The sequence below is a fragment of the Sphaeramia orbicularis genome, chromosome 4 (assembly GCF_902148855.1).
Source record: "Sphaeramia orbicularis chromosome 4, fSphaOr1.1, whole genome shotgun sequence".
Taxonomy (NCBI): domain Eukaryota; kingdom Metazoa; phylum Chordata; class Actinopteri; order Kurtiformes; family Apogonidae; genus Sphaeramia; species Sphaeramia orbicularis.
The window spans coordinates 7,570,197-7,592,651 of record NC_043960.1 but is presented as its reverse complement, the minus strand read 5'-3'; the positions used below and the strand labels follow the sequence as shown (position 1 = coordinate 7,592,651).

The window sequence follows — 22,455 nt, the reverse complement described above, 5'->3', positions numbered from 1 at the left end:
TTTACTGTCAAATAATTTCAGAAAAGTAACCTAACATAGTTGTTGCTTCCTTATACAAGCTTTGGAAAAGTTATAGCATATAAAATATGAAATTGTGTTTTGGGTGTTTTTTATGTTTTCATTGGTGTTTGTCTGTTAGCAAGATAACTTAAAAAGTTATGATGGATTTGGATGAAATTTTCAGGAAATGTTGATACTGGCACAAGGAACAAATGATTAAATTTTGGTGGTGATCGGGGGGGGCTGATTTACCTTGGTGGAGGTCTGCGCTCTCCGAGTGCTTTTCTCGTTTTTTTTTTTATCTTCATCTACACAGGTTTTGCAGATGTGCCTCTTACCACATTGTGAAATAAGTTGTGAGTAAGCGTGTAAACTGGTAACACCTGTGATCACTTTGCATAACTGGTTTTATTATGTTTTTCGTGGGGGAAGTTGTTGCAGTAAATACAGTAAAATGCCAATTAATGGTGGCATGTTTGTGCCAAAGTTTCCTGGGGGGTTTCCGTAGGTCTACGAGTCTATAAAACCCCCTAGTCGGATGGTTTGCGGAAAACTGAAAGAACATTCCTGAAAAATTGCTTCATCAAGCATTTTTGCCTTTCACCCTGGCTATGTAGTGTCCCACATGTTACATAAAACAAGTTAATAAAGTGGCAATAAAAGCTTAACTGCATAGCATCTGCATCCCCTCCAGTTAATGCTAGTGGGGGATCTCTATGGGGTGGGTTATGTCAGTGGAAGACTGCATTCAGAAAGTGAAAATTTCCACCTACGCTCCACAACCCCTGAGTCCAGTCATCTGTTCCACTACTAATAATTTTCAGTATTTACTTTGTCTGTTCATCACTATGCACCCTGTGTCCCTTTTCTCTACTGTTTCAGATGTGGATGCTTTAGGACCAATGATGACAGGATCTGAGGTGACCCCTCTGTGCCCTGTCCTGACCTGTGACCCCAGACCTCCTACCCTACCCTCACCTATCTGGATGGACCCCCTCAGCTGTCTGCATGTACCGCCACCCTACTGCATCCTTACAGACTGGAATTACATCAGATAGATGTGGGTGCTTCTATGAAACCGGTCCCTAAAAACAGGACATGGGGCTAAAAATTCCAACCAGCTCTAGACTAAAGTTATGAAGCAATATGGGAAGCACTTTGGGTCTATGTTAAAAATAAATACTTACAGAGATAAAAGAGAAGCCATTTTTCAGACAAAACACATTTTTGTATTATTTTACATTAAATTTAAAACAAAAATCTGCATGTAACACGGTCAAAAGGACACAAAAATTACACAATGCTATTTTTTTTAACTAGAAGCACTCGGAGAGCGCAGACCTCCGCCAAGGCTGATCAGTGGCCCCCCCCCCCCGTGGGCCCCCCCACCCCCGATCACCACCAAAATGTAATCGTTTCCTCCTTATCCCATTTCCAACAAACCCTGAAAATTTCATCAAAATCTGTCCATAACTTTTTGAGTTATGTTGCACACTAACGGACAGACAAACAGACAGACAGACAAACAAACCCTGGCAAAAACATAACCTCCTTGGCGGAGGTAAATATCTATTCTCACAGGTGCATTTTGGGAATTGAACTAATTATGCAAGGCAGAGGGTTTCACAAAAATGACCGTTGTTACGAAATCATTCACAATTTATATGTGTTTAACTGGGCAGGTTCTGCATGTAACACTAGTAGACACGATGGGTTACATACAAAACCCGGAATGAGACTGAGATTCATGAAAAATCCACATGTCTGGATTAGAAAAAAACACTACGATCATCAAATTTAACCCAGTGCCTTTATTTATAGCGCTATAGAAGACCATTTACAGCCATGTTTTCCAGATCAAATACACTGACACCTAGGTAGTTTTTCATGTCCCAGTTTTGGTCCTATTTGACCAATATTTTGTTAAAAATTCATTAATTTTGGGATGGCTCAGAACAAGAGTACAATTTTTTTTGCATTTATCTGAGGTCATCATTAGGTACATCCTAGGGGGAAATATGTCTAAATATCTCTTATTATTGGATCTAAAAAGCTGGCTAAGTGCCAGGTACCAAAATGCACCTAGTTTCAGAGAAGCACCCATGTCCATCAGTCCTGGTCTCATCTACAGCCTGTCCATCCATGGGAGTGGATCTCTCCTTCATTGTGGTTCTCTGTTTCCCTTTCTTCCCTCTGGGTTTTTTGGAGTTTTTCCTCATCGAGAAGGAAGGTCTAAGGACATGGGATGCCCAGGACATTGATCACTGCTTCACCGTCTGTTTACTAACTGATCACTTGACTGTTTGTAACTGATATAGTTCGGGCCTAGTTGCAGGACCAAAGACCAGGTACTCGAATTGGAATAGTCTTTATTAACTCCAAGAAACACAGGAATAACTAGGAGTACTAACAGTCTAAAGCAGTGGTTCCCAACCTTTTTTTGGCTCGTGACCCCATTTTAACGTCACAAATTTCTGGCAACCCCAGATATTCAAAACAGAGACTTTTTTTTTGCTAAAATTAATTTGTTTTTGATCATGTAATAGTTTGCTATACTATGTTGCAAATAAACGTTAGTTTTAGACAACATTTAGTCTTTATAATGTATATTATTATGGACAGAGGCAGAAAAGCCAGGTGTAGATTACTGCACAAAGTGAGAATTTGATTTTCCTTGGTCAGGATATGTACAGTCAGTCCAGCTGTGATGTACAAGGCTGACAATTAATACTGAACAAACAATAACTCAAACTATGAATTATGAAAGAGCTGCAGCATCTGAAACCGACCACAATGAACATTTGACAGATAAACAGAACCACAGTGCTGCAGTTTCAGCTTCAGAGTTTGTCATGTCTTTTATGGATTAGGATTGTCTCTGTCAACTCACCATATATTTTTTATTAGTAAGTTTTGTTTTGTTTTGTTTTTTTTTTAAAATAAATTACTAGAAATTTCAAGTGACTATTTGAATTCCAGGCGACCCCATGGTTGAAAAACACTGGTCTAAACAATAGTTCGTGTCTGGTAGCCTCAGTGGAGCTGGGGCCAGGTAGCTCACCGGGGTGGAGGCGAACACGGAGTAACGCCGTATTCAGGAATACGGCCACAGCAGACAAGCAGCCGATGAGGAGCATGCAACAGGTGAGTCGCGGACAGGTGAGGGGTCCAAAACCAGGAGAGCCTGACGAAACCAGAGGAGGCAGAAGGAGACGGAAGGCAAGTGGGTGAGCAAGGAGGCAGACTGAGAGACATGGTCAGGAGCAAAGGCAGGTAGGTTACTGGGAGACTGGCAGGCAGACGTGGTCAGGCAAACAGGAGGGTCAGGATCAGGGTCAGGGTCAGGGTCAGGGTCAGGGTCAGGGTCAGGATCAGGGTCAGGATCAGGAATAAACACTAGAATGTCTCACACAAAGCAGAAGAACAATCTGGCAACAAACAGAATGCAGAGAGGTGAATATATACACCCCACCTGATGAGCCACAGCTGCGCTCACAGGTGAGTGAAATCAGCTGATGAGGAGGTGTGTCTGAGTTAAAGGGCCAGAGAGAGAAGAAGAGCAGCAGAACAGACAGAGATGTGACACTGTTTGCTTATTACTTTCGCTAAGGAGGTTATGTTTTTGTCGGCGTTAGTTTGTTTGTCTGTCTGTGTGCAAGATAACTCAAAAAGTTATGGACGGATTTGGATGAAAAATTCCTAAGATGTTGATACTGGCACAAGGAACAAATGATTAAATTTTGGTGGTGATCGGGGGTGGGGGGGCCACGGGGGCCCACTGATCTGCTTTGGCGGAGGTCTGCGCTCTCCGAGTGCTTTTCTAGTTTTCATTGTGTTTTTTTAATCAGTTCAACAATTTCTGTAAAGTCCTGTGAGGCAACTTTGTTGTGATATTGGGTTCTATAAATAAAACTGAATTGAACTGAACCCCCCTGAATTTGAACTGAAAGTATATGAAGCTCAGTACTGATAGATGCATCTGTTAATTTAATTGGTTTTTCAAACTTCTGTAAGATATTAGTAACCAAACTCCTCTGCTTGATCAACAAAAATAGAGACAAACAAAAATAAGAATCCAATGGAGGTGGTCTCTTCCACGATGACAGGGTACAAGGGCTTACTTAATGTAGTCGCATACATCCATCTATCTCCATAGATTTATATAATTCAGATAAAATGCAGTTTTTCTGCATTTCACCTGCATTTGATATGACCCATTTGGACATTCAGAGACTCCATCATGAACAAAGAAACACTGTCATCTTCTGTAGCATCGATTCATCAATAAAACCCATGTGGTTTGACAAATGACAATGGTTGGAGATGTTTTATGTTCAGTTAATGATCTATTTTGTTGAAAAAGTCCCTTTTATCTCAGTTTTCATGTGATAACTTTTTAATTTATTTGACTTTTTTTTTTAACATCTACATTATCAGTACGTGTTTTTCACTGAAAAATGCATAATACACAGAATAATTAATAGTGCTAAATCACTTAGGAAATGATAAATGTAGAGAAAAATTTGTAGGAGTTACCATTTTTTAAGGGTTAATGAAGTGGTGGTAATAGGTCTCCTCCAATTCATCTATATCATAAAAGCCAAGTGGCCTCTGTGTGTGTGTGTGTGTGTGTGTGTCTGTCTGGGGATTCACACAAAATCCAGAAAGACTTGACTGCTGTAGTTTGTCAAATTTAAGTATTTTTGGTCTAGCGAAAATGGCAAGTTGCTAGGACCAATATTTTAGGAGATATTAGTAATTTTGGAATACAACGGCCTTACAATCATGTTGTTATGGCCAGAATGCTTTGGCGGTGACTGCTGGACAAATGAGGTACAGCATGCACAGATACATAACAACATAAAAACGACCACATCTAGAACCAGTGGATCCCCACAGGTCATCACATTAGTTTTGTATATGGTTTGATGATGACTCGTGTTGTGGTCATTACAGTGAACACCTGTGGGAGAATTCAATCACTACATCACACGGCGCTCTCCTTTGCCGTCGTCAAAACATCAAATGAGGGATTCTCTATTGGAAGAATGATGTTCTTCCTTCCGGTAGAGTTCACAGATGTAGAATCAATGCCAAGATGCATTGAAGCTGTTCTGGCAGCACGTGGTGGATCAGCGCCTTATTAAGACACTTTATTTTGGGTTTTCTCTTTCATTTGTCACCTGTCTGAAGCACATAAATAGCATGCATTCGATTTTAGCACACTGATGCTTTGCTATGAACCAAAAAATACAGGAATAAAACAATTTTGTTCCTACATGTTATATTTCAGGAGTTTTCAATGTGAGATGCTTTATAAATCACAGGCTGCAGCACAGATTTAACAGTTATTCATAGCTCATTGGCACCAAAAATCTTCTATTTCCATGAAAAAAACAAACTTTAGCACTTTCACTTGGATCTTTTTTTCATTATTATGTTGACTTACAAAAATGGAAAAGAAGAATATTAACTAGAAGCACTCGGAGAGCACAGACCTCCGCCAAGGCAGATCAGTGCCCCCCCACCCCCGATCACTACCAAAATTAAATCATTTGTTCCTTGTGCCAGTATCAACATTTACTGAAATTGTCATCCAAATCCGTCCATAACTTTTTGAGTTATCTTGCACATGGACAGACAAACAAACAGACAGACAAACCAACGCCGACAAAAACATAATCTCCTTGGCGGAGGTAATAAAATCATTCCTATTTCAAAGTGGAGCTGTAGTTGACTGATATGCCTATAACACTGGTCAACAACAAATTTATTGTTTAAGTTTTTTGAGCTGATTTAGGATAATTTTGGTGTGCAGAATCCAAAAATCACATTCATTTTGCTCAATCAGGTCAACTTTCTGAACTATGCTACATATTGGCTTTTTAACATTTTTGCTTACATTTACGGGCATTTTCACATCATATGATACAAAATTCTTTCATATTTCTTGCAATAAACGAGTTCTGAAGATTTTACTTTTGCCAATTTATGATTCATGTATTTTTTTTAATATTACAGGTGAATGAAATGGCTTCGACTAGAAGATCTTGCAGAAATAAGCCTGACGTATTCTGCTACATCTGCGGTGAATACACCATTGTAACTAACAGGAATCAAGTCACAAGTTTCATAAAGTGTGCTTACCAATCTTATTTTGGTATTAATTATTATATTTTGTGAGAAGATCAAATTTTTCAAAATCCAATTAGCAAAAAAACCTGACCTGATTGAGAAAAACAGATGTCATTTTTGGATTTAGCGGTGCAAAATGGTCCTAATTCATTTGAAAAAACCTAGACAACTTGCAAAAAACATTTTTTTGTAACCCAGTGTAATTATTCTTCACTTTTTTGGTACAAGAGCTAAAACTCATTTCATTTGTTGTTAAAACCCAATCTGTTTCATGAAAGATGTGACATGATAATTGACGGAAAATGTGAGGAACTATGTCAAAGCATCTGTAGCATGATAGTGTGTACGTAGACTTAATGAGCAGTATGTTTGTGTGTTGTTATGTGTGCGGCCTCATGTCACATCAGGACAGTCCTGTCAGATTGTGCGTGTGGGCTGTGGTGCTGAGTCTGTGTCACACTGTGTTCCTGTCTCAGCACATTAGAGCCAAACCTCTGATGATGCAGCGAACACAGTGACATCAAAGAGAATGAGGGGTAACAGAGCAACAGATACATGGAAATGTCCAGTGTCCAGGTAAGGTCTGAGGTGACACTGGACACACTGGACCGGGGCTGGTCTGATGGGAGTGTACCTATGTTCCTCAGTCCTAATGTAGGGGTACAAAGGGAAACTTGGTGTCAGAAGTGGGAAGGCTCCTGGGTCCGTGGAATTCCTCATGGAGACTTACCCCAACCCCTAAACCAGTGTTTTTCAACTTTGGGGTCGGGACCCCACGTAGGGTCACCTGGAAGTCAAGTGGGGTCACTTGAAATTTCAAGTAATTGATAAAAAAATAAAAAAAAATTACTAATAAAAAATATAAGGTGAGTTGACAGAAACAATCACAATCCATAAAAGACATGACAAACTGTGAAGCTAAACCTGAAGCACTGTGGTTTGGTTTATCTGTCAGATGTTCACTGTGATCGGTTTCAGATGCTGCAGCTCTTTCATAATTCATTATTATCAAATAATGTTATTGTTTGTTCAGTATTAATTGTCAGCCTTGTAAATCACAGCTGGACTGACTGTACATATCCTGAGCAAGGAAAATCAAATTCTCACTTTGTGCAGTAATCTACACCTGGCTTTTCTGCCTCTGTCCATAATAATATACATTATATAGACTAAATGTTGTCTAAAACTAACATTTATTTGCAACATACTATAGAAAATTATTACATGATCAAAAGCAAATTCATTTTACCACAAAAAAAAAAAAAAAGACTCTGTTTTTAACGTCTGGGATTGCCAGAAATTTGTGATGTTAAAACGCGGTCATGAGCCAAAAAAGGTTGGGAACCACATACTGCCCTAAGCCTAACCCTAACCCTTGATACCTGGGAACATAGGGGTGACTCTGGTCTAATGAACTTTAGTGGTTGGTTTTTTTTGTTTGTTTTTTTGTAATTTACATTTACATTTATGCATTTGGCAGACGCTTTTTTCCCAAAGTGACTTACAGGGGAAAACCAATCAAATCACTCAATCAATCAAATTTTATTTATATAGCGCCAGATCACAACAAAAAAGTTATCTCATGACACTTTATACATAGAGTTGGTCAAAAACCAGACTCTAAGCCAATTTACAGAAACCCAACAGAATCTTCCAGGAGCAAACACTGGTGACTGGTGACAATGGCGAGGAAAAACTTCCCTTTAACAGCAGAAACCTCGAGCAGACCCAGACTCCTCATCTACATTGTGATTTATTATCTGTAGGAGCTTAAATTAACTTTAGAAAGTAAAAAAAAAAACCCATTTGATTAGGGACTGTCTGTTGGGGCCTGAGCCTGAAATAATTTATTGTTGGACCCTAAAAGTAACACAAGCTGGGTTTCCATTACAGTTTTCCGCAAAATAAAAGCAATATTTCTACAATTTCAACAAAGTACAATTGCTACTTGCTGGTGTTTCCATTGAAGAGTGTTTGGCTTCTGATGCGTGATTCTAGTAAAGTCCCATGAAGTCTAGTAAAGATGCTCATTTAAGGAGAATGGACGCACTGAGTGTCATGCAAAACCTCCACGGTGTTGGCGCTGTAGTGTCGGTTGCATCTACTGGGAATGTATAATCGTCCAAAGGTTAAGTCATTATTTATGGCTGCGGCCACGCAGAATGGATTTCTGGGAGAGAATTGTACATCAGGAACTCCCAACGAGTTGTGGATCCTAAATTTCCGAATGACCCGGGCAACGTTTAATGAACTATGTGATGTTATTGAACCTCTCATGACACCAGACTTGTCCTGCCCTCAGGAAGCATTTCCTATAAAAGCCAGTGTCTATTGCCCTGTACAAACTAGAATCACATGTTCTGAGTCCAGGATCACAGGGGAGACGTTTGGCCTGAGCAAAACCACAGTGTACAGATGTGTAAAAGTGCGCAAAATGTGTTTCTATTACACTTTTGCGCTATACTTCCATATCGAAATGTCTCAAAAACCACCTCATGAGAGTGTAAAAACTTTTTTGTGATCTTACATAGTTTTTGCAGCATTTCAGTGTTTCTATTACCAGTTTTCTATTGTGCAATTTACATTTTATGCATTTCTGAGGGTAATGGAAACTCAGCTAGTGATGGTATGACAGGGTGAAGATCCAAAAACGAGTGTCTGGAGAACTCAAAAGCAAGGAGTCACTCCGTGCGTTTCCATGACAACTTTTATTCCTGGTTTAATCTGAATAAACGTTAGATCCTATTTCAGATGCCCATGTAAACACCTTATTCCAGTTGAAAAAGAATAGTTTGGAATAAATTTAAATCCGAATAAAGTCACTGGTTTAATCCCCTTCTAATTCCGAACTAAATTATTCCTCGGAACCCTTTATTCCGTTTGGACTTTATTCCTTCCATTCTGCGCATGCTTGTTGTCTTGTCCTGTCGTGATGACGCACACATTCTGCGCTAGCGGAAGAATATGCAATGCAGTCTAGTCAACCCAAACTGTTCCAGTGGGCTATTCTGATGGGATCTACCAGCCTGGAAAACCCTGAAGGAAGAGTTCAACACTTGTTTTTTATTAATTCATTTGCCATACACTAATGAGTTCGATAAGTGGGCAAATCAGTTTGTACTGCAGTGCACCGACTGCCTTGTTCTCACAGCCCTTCCGTTAGCTTAGCCTAGTTTGGCATAATTGCTTCATTCCTATGGTCAGACGTAGCCAGGCTTTTATAGGTGATCTGTAGTATTTTATGAATGATTTTGTGAAATTCAGTTCTCCCTAATCATTCCTTTAGTCCGCTGGGGTAAATATGATCACAAACTGAGGCTCAAATCATGGCCATGTGACTTCCTGCACTAATAAAATCTTGGGAAATAAAAACTAATGCAAAGCTAAAACGGTAAAGCAAAGCTAATTTAGCGCATGCATGCCTTCCAACAAAAAGATTTTCCAACTTCCGTCAACACAACAGTCCCAAGATTGTATGAGTGCAGTAAGTCGCAGACGTAAAGAAATAATTAGGGAGAATCGGATTTCACAAAATCGCTGACAAAAGACAACAAATCACCTTTAAAAAACTGGCTACATGTGACCATGGAAATGCAGTGACTATGCTAAGCTAAGCTAACAGAAGGGCTGCCAGAACCGAATAAACGTTTCTCATGTAAACCTTTTTTCGGGTTTAACATTTCCATGTAAACAGAAGAGAAAATACTTTAGTTCCGAATTAATTTCTTCTGGAAAAATAAACCGGATTTAAAAAACGTCATGTAACCGTACTCACTATGAACTGCCCACAGTGGAATCATCAACCAGGCCTATATGCAGGGAAGATGACAATTGAATACAGGTGTTACCGGTCGGCAGCAGGTAGAGTCTGGTCACGCCTCCTCACACACCTGAAGGGAATAGACAGCAGAAAGGGGAGGGGGGAGGGAAACAAAACCAGAAACCGAACAGAACCACCACACTGTCTCTGACTAGAGTTTCAATAGATTCTAATAAAGATGGTTGTTTTGGTGGAGAAGGAGAGTGGGATGGTATGGAGCTGAAAGTCTAGATCTGAACTGAGCCCAGGTTGGTGTGGTGTATGAGGCTAGATCAGGGGTGGCCAACCCTGGTCCTGGAGAGCCACTATCCTGTATGTTTTAGATCACAGGTGTCAAACCCCGGTCCTCGAGGGCCGCTATCCTGCAGGTTTTAGATCAGGGGTCACCAATCCTGGTCCTTGAGGGCTACTATCCTGCATGTTTTAGATGTTTCCCTCTTCCAGCACACCTGATGGTCGTTATCAGGCTTCTGTAGAGCTTGATGATAGGCTTATCATTTGAATGAGGTGTGTTGGAAGAGGGATACATCTAAAACATGCAGGATAGTAGCCCTCGAGGACCAGGGTCGGTGACCCCTGTTATAGATATTTCCCTCTACCAGCACACCTGGTTCAATTAATGATCAGCTCATCATCATGCTCTGCAGAAGTCTGATAATGATGTAATGGCTTTCAGGTGTGATGGAAGAGGGAAATATTTAAAACGTTTAGGATACCGGCCCTCGAGGACTGGAGTTTGACACCTCTGTTTTAGATGTATCCCTCTTCCAACACGCCTGATTCAAATAATAAGCCTATCATCAAGCTCTGCAGAAACCTGATAATGACCATCAGGTTTACTGGAAGAAGGAAACATCTAAAACATGCAGGATAGTGGCTCTCCAGGACCAGGGTGGGCCACCCCTGGGCTAGATACTCTCCAAACCGTATGAAGGTGTCCCACTTTTGAACACTTTTTTATTCAAATTTATATGACTGCTTGTTTTATGTGTATGTTTATGTGTATGTTTGCTGCTGACAACACTGTGAATTTCCCCATTGTGGGATCAATAAAGGAATATCTTATCTTATCTTATCTTATCTTATCTTATCTTACTTCCACTGTAGACATAACGGCTCATTCTAAGGTAATGAACATAACGTACCCACACTTGAAAACCCTCAGCCTTCATTCCACGCCAAAGTTTTTGCACATACGAACAGATGGATGGACGGACGTACAACGAACTGATAACAATAACCTGTGGTGAGGGCCGAGGGTAAAAACAACAATTCTAATTTTTATAATCACGAATTAATCAAAACAAACACTACATTTCTTCATTTTCCTCACTGGAAAAAATCTAAATCTTACCAAGTGTATTTTTCTCATTTCTAGTCAAAATATCTCATCACACTTAAAATAAGACATAATCACCTAAAAAGTAACTTTTCAATGAGATAAAAGAACTGATTTTTAGACAGTAGATCTTGAAAATCTTATTTCAGGAAATCTTACCAAGATCATTTGCACTTGTTCCACTGGCACATTTTTTTTTTTTTTTTTTTTGCTTAATTCAAGATTTTTTTTTGCTTAATTCAAGAAAAAAAAATCTGCCAATGGAACAAGTGAAAATTATCTTAAAATAAGTTCTTATATCTCACTTACAAGTTACTCTTTAGGTGATTATGTCTTATTTTAAGTGTGATGAGATATTTTGACAAGAAATCAGAAAAATACACTTGGTAAGATTTTGATTTTTGCAGTGCTCCTAAATCCCTGCTAAATCTTATACATTGTAAAGTAGTTTTATTGTACATGTACAAAATTGAGCTTATTGACAACATTTTTACTGAAAATATCTACAAACGGACACCTTCTCTGTAGTGTGTTTGCATTGGTTACTTATAGTCTAATTTATTGTGTTTTTGAATTTGTATTTCAACCAGTCAACCAATTCCCATTTCAACTGGATGTTTTGAACAGCAGAAGCCTCTCAGTGCCACTGGGAGGGATTTTAGCCTTCATTATTGCTACTGGTTTAGATGCAATGAGCTCTTTTTCTGCATAGGCCCAGGTGCTCAGTAAATACAGTTTTGCATAAGGACGCAGCTTAATGTAACATGACAAACATGTTGGAACCCCCCAGAAGCGTTACTGTGACCCAGTTTGTTGTTAACACCCACAGTGACCAAAACTTTGGCTACGAGGGGGAAAGAAGAGGCAGAAACAAGTGGAATATATTCATGCTTTGCTTTTAATCACTTCATAGAAAAAGTATTTCAGATTTATTTTTGAACACAATATACAATATAATACCATACATTGTGTGAAACATTTAATAACCCACCTGCAACAACTGGTGGACTTGAACATATTATTGACAATAAAAAAAAAAAACCCATCTCTCATGCAGATAGTGCTAAATCTGGCTAACCATTTGGACACAACTAGGACCAAAAAAAGCTTGAACATAGATAAACAATGTTAATACTGACAAATTTGAATTTCAAAACTGCTAACAAGTTTGGTCAGAGAGTTCACACATTAGCACAATCAGTTACATAAGATCATGTTTTGTTGTTTATTCACGTCGGTGCCGGGCGTATTGTAGCATGCTACCAATACTGCCCCTGTGTTATCTACTTTTACATGAAGTGCGTTAAGTGTAAAAGGAGACAATCGCTTCGTGTTTATCAGTCTCAGTCGAACTGTATCTGGCCTCATATATCAGCAATCTGCAATCAAAATGTTGGATGGAGAAGCTTAGGTTGTGACAAGCCGCTGAGAGAAAAAAAGCTATTTGTGTACTTTGATAACAAGCATCGATAAGCTTCTGTGCTCCTTAGCTAGCTTGCATGTATCCTATATCCAAGCCTACGCAGTTTAACATGTCCTCTATGTCGCCTCTGGGTTACCAAGTTGCTGCTGTCAGATGAAAACTTTGCACCTTCAAAAACTGATTGGTCCTTCAGAAAAATCTTCTAAGACACTAAATGAGAACACTCATAGTCCTCTGCAAAGTTTGGCAATTACTTTGTAAATGCAACATAATTCTGAGCAAAACCAAAAAAAAAAAAAAGCAATTTATATGTCAGTGATGCAATAACTGCAAGATTTTTGGTTCAAATATTTACGCATAAGTTTAGTATGAAGTCCATTTTAATATGATAACACATTGTACAAGAGAATTTTACCTTGAATAAAAAGCTATTTTGTAGTTACAAAGTTCTTATGTGACAACAACAACATGTCTTTTTAGCTGCTGCTCTGCTGGGCACTCAAAACATTGTGCGAATATATACTTAGATATAATTATATATTTATATATATATAAAAACAATTTATAATACATATATAAAAAGACTCTAATTAAGAGTCTTCTACACATTAGACACCACCACTTCCAGGTAATGCAAGTGCATATAAATTAAAATAGATTTTACACTGAACCAGTATTTCTTATTTACAAGCTTAAAGTATAGAATAAATACACACTGTTATAAACAGCAAAAAGGACCAACTTGAGCTCCTAGCGACAAACAGTAGAGACAAAGGTGTGGACTGATGGGGGTAAGGCTTGCCAACAGAGTCACGCACACATACAGAAACTCACGCACACAAACCCTTTCATACATACAGCATATGAAAGATTGCCACTAAAGCATGCCTAAGTGAAATCAGATGAAGTACCTTTGAGTTTATCAGTAAACCAACATGAATAACAACAGAGTCAGTCGTGGAAGCCACAGGTCTGCAAACCATTTTCAAACAATCTGCCCTTCCGTCGTGTAAGAAAAGAAAAATGCTCATTTGATCTGAGTTTTACTTCATGTAGTTGCGGGACACCTAATTACTTCTCGCGCTACAGTCTACTCTGCTGAATCCAGCATTTTCATCTGTGTCAAATCCTAATAACCTAACTGTCCTGGAAACCCGATACAGATGAGGGGGAGGGGAAATTCAATTGACGTCAATGAGCAGAAGCAGCACTTGAGGGATTTTTTTTTTTTTTTTTATTTGGAGGAAGAAATAGCTGGCCTGATTGTCTCGGGGTCGTGTCCGTGGAGCCTGGAGGGGTTTGTAAACCATGTGAATGTTGCTGCTGATGAGGGTCTCAGCACTTTTCAGACAGGCAGCTGTAAGAGCACCTTTAATCATGTGGTCTGGGCATGATTGCAGAGGGGCAGGAGGCGTTACATCAGATGGATCTGGGGTCAAAACGTATTCCGTCTAACAGGATTATTAAGACTGCAGCATACCTGTGGGCTTAAAATAGACTCACGGCTGTGGTGCATTTTGTCCAAGCCAGACCTCCTTTCTGATTTAGTTTTTGTAGTATAGATCATCTAAGCAGCTTGTTGTCACGTCCCCTTTGCTTTTTAGACCAGCTTTTTCCCCCTCTCATTCATTGTGGGGGTTTGGTTATAGGTCGTTAAGGTTTGAACTAGGAAAACCTCCATTTCACACCAAAATGAAACAGAAAAGACATTCCAGAATATTTTTTTTATCACTAAAAAATTTAGACCAGAAATACATTAAGTTGCAGTTACAAGTATTGTTTTTTATTACTTTGAGTATTTTGCATCAAAAATCAAGTTTTGGTGTGAAAAGGTTGGAAGCCCTAATGGTCTGCAGACCACCGAAATGATACAGAGAACACTTATCTAGATGAAATATGAAAATAGAGGTGAATGTATTTCAGGGTGACAATCATAGACTGACATGAATGCATATGAAACTTTACCTCTAAAGAAAATCATTGTGCTCGGATTGAAAAGATAAAGACAAAAAAACACGTGCATGCTTATGTTTCCCTATTTAGATGAGTTTGTCCGAGAGTTTGTCGACATTTGTTTGGATTTCTCTATTGCCCAATACATGGAAGACTGCTTTTTAACATACAAAAAAGATTTTGCTCTTTCAGATAAGAAAAAGAAAACATTTCACAGACATACTAGAGTGTTCAATAAATAAAAAACTATTATAAAGACAATAGTAAAAAAGGCACACAAAAGTCCTTTGACAAATGGTACAGGAAAAAAGTAAACACTTTCTCTTGCTATACAAACATATCTCCATCAGTAGATCTTACTATATGCTACTTCTAGATCATATCATGTCTGTAAAAAAGTCTTAAGGTACAAAACTTCTCTCAGTAGTGTCATTGTCCATTTAATGCCAGTCCAGAAAAGAAAAATAACCACTTCCAAAACTGGCCAAAATCCTTCAAGTTCCACCCACAGTCTCATCTGTCCATCAAGACTAAAATGTTCGCAGTAATTATTTCCTGAGAACTCTGAAGCCATTTCACTAAAACTGTCCATCCGCGTCTGGCTTCAAACACCCAAGTGCAAGACGACCCTGTGCGGGCTAAAACCAAGCCCTTGCCTTTGTGGGCTTATTAAAAAGCACAGCTGCAAGAGGATCTCCCCTCTTTTTTCCAAAAAAACTTTCAAATCACCACGTGAGCCAGACGATGGAAGCCCTATGTGTCTGTGGGTGACGCCTCTTGTGTGACGATCTCTATTGCCATCGTGGGCTCCATCATGCCGCCCTCCTCGTGGTCCTGACCGTCCAAATAGTCCAGGGGAGGAGAACGAGACTCGCCCAGGCTATCCTCCTCCTCTTCGAGTTCCTCTTCTTCTTCCTCCTCCTCCTCCTCGTCCCCGTCTTTCTCTATTCCGTCCAAGTCCTCCTCCTCTAGGGTCAGCTCAAACTGAAATTTCTCCCCGCCTCCCTGCCCTCCGGTGTTTCCGCTGTGTCCGTGCGTACCCTGGTCGTAGAAGGGCGGCGAAGGACTCTGGGGGATCATGCTTTGGTACCAGTTCCTGTTGTCCTCCAGCGTGTCCAGAATGTCTTGGGCGTCGGGATGGACCAGATCGGCCCAAGTCTCCCACAGTGGATGCACGATGTAGTCGATGAAACCCACCTTGAATAGAGAAAGGAGATGGATGAGAATGCATGCAGAGTAAAAAGCTAAAGTAAAAGTAGGTAACTTCTGCCACTAGGGGTCTCTCAATCAGAACGATAATAAAAGAAAGAGGATGAAGGAGGATAGACACCACTGGCAATCAAAACAATCAACTGCATTATTTATGCATTATTTATTAGTAGGTTTTACTGTTATTATTTTAACATAGGACAAATTTTTGTAGGATTTTTTATGATGCACACTGCTGGTCCTGAGTACTGATTTCTTCTATGCTTTTGGCAGACGCTTTTTTCCAAAGCCACTTAGAGGGGAAAACCAATCAAATCAATCAATCAATCAATCAAATTTTATTTCTATAGCGCCAGATCACAACAGAAGTTATCTCATGACACTTTTATATATAGAGTTGGTCAAAACCAGACTCCAAGCCAATTTACAGAAACCCAACAGAATCTTGAAACCTTGATTTCATTTCATGCATATACATGTAATGACAATAAATTGAACCTTGAACCTTGAAATGGTCCATTTCATTAAATAAGTTGATTTTGAATATTTTAATGCATAGGTCTTGGTTAAATAAAGGTGCGTACCTGGCTTTTCTCCACTGACGCTGTATGTTTATCACACATGGGGCTGATCTCCATCCCTCTTTCCCGCTCTCTGTCTCCCTGGTGGAAGAACTCCTCCATTATCCGATCGGTCCACTGACGGTAAAGCTCCAGCGACTTAGTGGGGTTGCTCAGGTCGGCACAGTGCACCATGTTACGCAGCACCTAAAATGATAACCAAGATTAATTTGCATCTGCAGCCAAAGCTCTAGGATCATTGTTACTTTCTCTGTCAAAACCCCTTGAAATTCAGCATCAAAGTGTTCAAAACTGAAGAATTCTTGGGTCAAAAACCACAAAATGTAAATGTGTATAAAGGAATCGGAGGGAAATGAAAGGCAAAAAGGGACTTTTGCACAAAAATCAATAACACTGGTCAACAACAAATTTATTGTTTAAGTTTTTTGAGCTGATTTAGGATCATTTTGGTGTGCTGAATCCAAAAATCACATTCATTTTGCACAATCAGGTCAACTTTCTGAACTATGCTACATATTGGCTTTTTAACATTTTTGCTTACATTTATGGGCATTTTCACATCATATGACACACAATTCTTTCATATTTCTTGCAATAAACAAGTTCTGAAGATTTTACTTTTGCCAATTTATGATTCATGTTTTTTTTAATATTACAGGTGAATGAAATGGCTTCGACTAGAAGATCTTGCAGAAATAAGCCTGACGTATTCTGCTACATCTGCGGTGAATACACCATTGTACCTAACAGGAATCAAGTCACAAGTTTCATAAAGTGTGCTTACCAATCTTATTTTGGTATTAATTATTATATTTTGTGAGAAGATCAAATTTTTCAAAATCCAATTAGCAAAAAAGACCTGACCTGATTGAGAAAAACAGATGTCATTTTTGGATTTAGCGGTGCAAAATGGTCCTAATTCAGTTGAAAAAACCTAGACAACTTGCAAAAAACATTTTTTTGTAACCCAGTGTAATCAATCGCCCTGATGATGACTCCAAGACTCTTTTACTGTATTATTTTCTTCTCTTTTTATTTCTCCACCTCACAAGCCTTTGTAAATAACTTTGCAAGATCTAGATTCAGGACAAATAAAACATTTAGGGCCAGGTTTCGACTTATTAAACGAGGCGGTTTACACAACAATCTAATAAAGAAGAAATCCCAGAAAGACCATCAGTAATAAATGGGGGAGGGAGCACAGAAAAGGTAAAAAGAAGATGGATGGTGTGACAAAAGAGTGACAGTGGGAGCAGTGGTCAGCTATGTAGGAGGCTGGCTAATGACCTTTGGCTGAGACCCAGGTTATTGATTAGAGCTATTAAAAGACAGCTTTGCACTCAATGCATGTTCGCGCATGTGTCATGTTCTTTCAGTGTTATGTATAAACCCCTACCTGTATCCTGTCGGTGTAATTGTCCAGCAGCAGAACTCCAGAACTCGTCACCTTTTTAGTCTCTACCATCGTCTTCAGATCAGCCAGCAGACTCATGTGTTTGGACATGTCAGTGGCCAAAACCTGGATGCAGAAAATCAGATCAATATGGTCAATAATGCAACAGATGATCCCAAACGATCAAGATCACCACAGAGGGAAGATGCCTGAATATTTCGGTATCTTACCATGTCTATGACCATTTTGCGTAGAGACTGTCGCTGCTTCTTTGTGAGGTTCTGGAAGATGTCGCAGTTGTCTTCCTGTAGTAGCTTGAATCCTACGGCCAAGTGATGGTTCTCCAGCACAGATTCATCATTGTACATCAGTGCCAGCTCAGAGTCTGGACAGAACGGAAAATATATATTAAACTATCAATAACAGATATCATTTGGGGTTTTTCTTCTTCTTCTTGTGGGATGTTACTTACTGGTATTGATTAGGAATTGGTTTGATACTCCAGGATGGTCAACATCATGGATAGCTGCAGCGTAGATGGCTGCGAGGATCTCAAGATCTGTAAAGACCGCCTGTGAAATAAACAGAGAGAGGAGAGAAAATTAAACCTTTGCCAAAGATAAAATAAATAAAAAAACACTGGAAAGAACAGAACAGTTAATCCATGCCCAGTAACTATCGATTCCCAGAGTGTGCAAGACAGATAACAGACACAGTTCGAAATGAGCACTAGACTAGCTCTGACTAGTTTGGAGTTGATATAAAAGATTCGACTGTGCAAGTTTCTGTCAGGTTTAGTCTTTAGAAATATTATTCTCCTTCTTATTATTTTTATTTTATATAGCAAGCAAGATTTCCGCCCTTGTGCAAGCGTATATAATAAAACAGTGTCTGCTGGATGTGACGGAATAAAAGATGGGGACACCTTGACCTGACTTCACTGACTAAAGTGACTGAAAACCAAAAAGGAGTGCAATGAAAACATGCACATGCATACATCCAGAAACTAGCTCCTGCTCCAAGAAGGAAAGAAGGGGTATTTCCTCAGAGAAAACCATAAAGGCAGAAAAGAGGAAAAGATGATTCAATGGAAGCATGGTGAGCTCTTCAAAGACAGTTTGGCGATCCAGGAAAGTGGCACATGGAATGATGTAACAACTCTAATTACTGTTTTTTCCCCTTTATTTTCTATGGATGCACATAAATGAGAACTGGGGGGAATCATTGCCGTCAAGTTGAAGTAAAAAAAGAACTGATATTGCAGCTAGAAAACTGTTAAAGCGACAATATTGTAGACAGGGGTGCCGCTACCAATTGTGGGCCCCAGGAAAAGTAAAATTCATAAAATTCAGTATCTTGTGGATCTGTCGGAGCGGAGGGGGAGGGGTCCATACATAATGTCACTTACACTAGCATGAAAACCAAACTGAAACTTAACATGCTTTCAATGTCCGACTCCCAACAACTTCTATCCTGTATCCACTGGACCCCCTCCACTGCCCTATGGGACCCCCACAAATGCCGGGCCCCATGAATTTGTCATGTTTACCCTCCTTATCGGCACCCCAGATTGTAGGTGTGATTGTTCCCTTTACTTACATCCAGAGCTGGAGTCGAGAGGAGGATATGTGTGGACTGGGCTACATCTGCAGCATGTAGGCTGTTATGGTAGGCCACGTCTGAATGGTAGTGATCTTCTAATGTCATCATGTAGGCCACGAAAGTGTCCACTGGGATCTTAAACGTCTTCAACAGGTCTCGCTCCTAGTGGGACAACGACATTAAACCGTAGTTAAGGTTCAAATATAGACATGAGCTCTACAGAAAACAGACCACTTTGACTCTGATGTAATAACCCAGCTGCAAAACACGTACCTGGAAGATGGCGTACATGATGCATGTAAGAGGTCTGTTGTTGGAGTACTCTGAAACTGTGAAGATGTTCAGCCCCCACTTATTGAGATCCTCCAGCTCCTTGGACAGCAGCTCCTCCTTGTCGGTTTTGACTCCGAACCGCGAGATGCTGCTGCTGGAGAGCGAAGGCCCGTGGGAAACCTTCTTAACCCCGCTGATCTGTGTCATCAACTGCTGCTTCTGTTGCTGCTTCTTCTTCTCTCTTGTCTTGGATGTCGGCGACGGGATCTCCACCTCATTCTGTTTGTCTGAAATAGGGGGGAAGAGTAAGATTTGGGCGCCTTAGTAACAAGACAGAGACAACGTTTGTGTGTAAGTGTTCGTCTGCTTCTAAATAAGGACCGGGGATAATGCGGTGGCTGTCTAGGACTACAGGTGCAGCACAAACACACCTGCAGCAGGTTACTTCCTCTGGGATTTAGCAACTTGTTCATTCATTCATCATCTGTTCTTCCATTCGTTGGTTCATTCATGCTCCTTGTGCTAAATCTGCCTGTTTATATGTCTCAGTCCCTCTCATTTCCTTTCAATACTTTTTCTGGATTCTCTCAGCAGGTGGCTCGAATCTCATCTGCGGTCCTTTCAGTCGGTGCGACGACAGAATACAATCTGGGGCATCAAAAGTGTTGAGGCACATTCAAACTCCTTATCAAATCACTTATGCAAAGAGGCATTTCGTACATTCGGACGATAGTGGTGCATTTGGTTTGGCCGTAGATGAATGGAAATTGGCTCAAAGTAGATAGAAAACATGCCACACTTTATAATAATAGTGGATTAGATTTATATGCCGTTTTTCTATTAACGCATACTCAAAACACGTACAATGGATCCATTATTCATTCACACTCTGGTGGTGGGCCCTTGGGTAGGCCAACGGAAGCGAGGCTACTAATCGGCGTCAACGACCCCTCCAACCACCACCAAACATTCATACGCATTCATACACCAGTGTGAATAGCAGCACTGGAGGTAAGGTAAGGACACAATGGCATATGACTAGGACAGAGTGGGATTTGAACCGCCAACGCTTCGGTTATTGGATGACCTGCTCTACCGCGCATTTTACTTTCAGGTAATATTCATCGGCTAAAACTGGATTCTAAAAATACACCACTACTCACACCTCACTAGGGCTGTGTATCGGCAAGAATCTGGCAATACGATACAAATCACAAAGCTAGGATCACGATACAATATTTCACAATATATCACAATACTGTTAAAAAGGCAATTTTTTGTTTGTTTCTTTTTTATAAAATGATTATTTCCTTGAATAATTGCATTACACCAGAAATATGCACAAATATTAAACACATTTTTATTTGATCCCAACAGGATCTAATGCTATATCACACAATATTCCTGAGTTCAAACTTAAATTATGTTTTACAGACATTACAGTTTAAGATCCTGTTCAAATGTTCATATTAGTTCAGAACTAACATCAGAACATTATTTTTGTGCAATCCCAACAAAAGAACTAACATTATTTAGTAAAAGAGTGTTAAATAATAATAAATAAAAAAATAAACAAAGAAAAACAAAAAAGAACCTCCACAATATCTGCATTTGAATAAATACCTAAAAATATCGATACAGTACTTTTTAATATCGACGCAGTATTGTGAAATGAAATATCGTGATATATTGCAGAACTGATATTTTTTTACACCCCTACACCTCACCCAGAAATAAACACTGAAAACATGCCAGATTTTAAGCAACACTTCAAGAAAAATAAAAATGCAATCACGCCCTTGTTTAGTGCAATCGCATACGAAGTGAATGAAATCCTGCGGGGACTGGCTATCGGCATGTACGTGAGCTCTGCACTCATCTATCACGCCAGGGCTTGGCTCATTGCTGGCCTATCAGCCTTCCCCTGTGGAGGGTTATTCAATTACCAGCTGTAATTCAAATAATCACTTTCACTCTCATGCTTTTCGCCTCTCCCTCTCTCTCTCTTGCACTGTTTCCTCTGTGGTTCTCTGTGTCTCTCTGCCTCCTCAGCCCTCCAGTGGTAATTGAGAATGGGCAATTAAGCACTCTCAGACATGTGCTGCGTGGGAAACAAGGGGAAGAGCAATATATTCCCCACTAATTTATTACAAGCCATCATTATCACACTACTACGGAGTGTTTGTGTGTGGCCTGTATATACTGTATGTGCACATGCATGTGTGTTAGATCAGATTGCGAGGCAGATAAGCCAACAGTGTCATTCTTACGTCGCTGTCATTGAGGAACGAGGAGCAACACGGTTAGAATCTGCTGATCTTATGAATGCTGCTCCCACTGACATCCTGATCCGGGACCTCGTATTTTATCCGCTTAAATCTCTCCAGCCCCTTTTTTCTCTTTCTTTGCTCACTTGGACTTAAGAAAAGGAAGTAAATATCTGTTATATTTCCTTTCCTTTCCTCCCTTCCCATTCCCTCTGCTGTGTCACCTCCCACGTTTCTTTCAGCTTCATCTGATTCCTTTTCATCCTCCTCCATATGCTCTCTTGTGAGGAACCCAGTTGCAATAGGGAAGGGGGGCCTTTTTTTTTGGGGGGGGGGGGGTTGTTTTCCCCCGCAGTATGTTCCCTAGGTGTATTCTGCTGCTAGCCAATCAAAGGGAATTATGACAGAATTATGCTGCCCTGACAGCTGTGATATGGAAAAAGGCCCATGTGAACGGCCA

The 22,455-nt window shown here is 39.9% G+C and overlaps 1 protein-coding gene across 3 annotated transcripts in view; it reads right to left on the bottom strand.

The window, feature by feature from the left end:
* Positions 1 to 12,174: 12,174 nt before the first annotated feature.
* pde4ba (phosphodiesterase 4B, cAMP-specific a) overlaps positions 12,175 to 22,455 on the bottom strand; it is a 586,891-nt gene continuing 576,610 nt past the window's right edge. For all 3 annotated transcript variants that reach the window (XM_030131421.1, XM_030131422.1, XM_030131423.1), the window contains 7 exons: positions 19,729 to 20,015; positions 19,453 to 19,617; positions 18,326 to 18,425; positions 18,084 to 18,238; positions 17,857 to 17,979; positions 16,464 to 16,646; positions 12,175 to 15,867 (listed from right to left, as the gene is read on the bottom strand). In XM_030131421.1, coding sequence (XP_029987281.1) covers positions 15,424 to 15,867; positions 16,464 to 16,646; positions 17,857 to 17,979; positions 18,084 to 18,238; positions 18,326 to 18,425; positions 19,453 to 19,617; positions 19,729 to 20,015 — 1,457 coding nt within the window. In that variant the 3' untranslated portion in view covers positions 12,175 to 15,423. The remainder of the gene's footprint in view (positions 15,868 to 16,463; positions 16,647 to 17,856; positions 17,980 to 18,083; positions 18,239 to 18,325; positions 18,426 to 19,452; positions 19,618 to 19,728; positions 20,016 to 22,455) is intronic.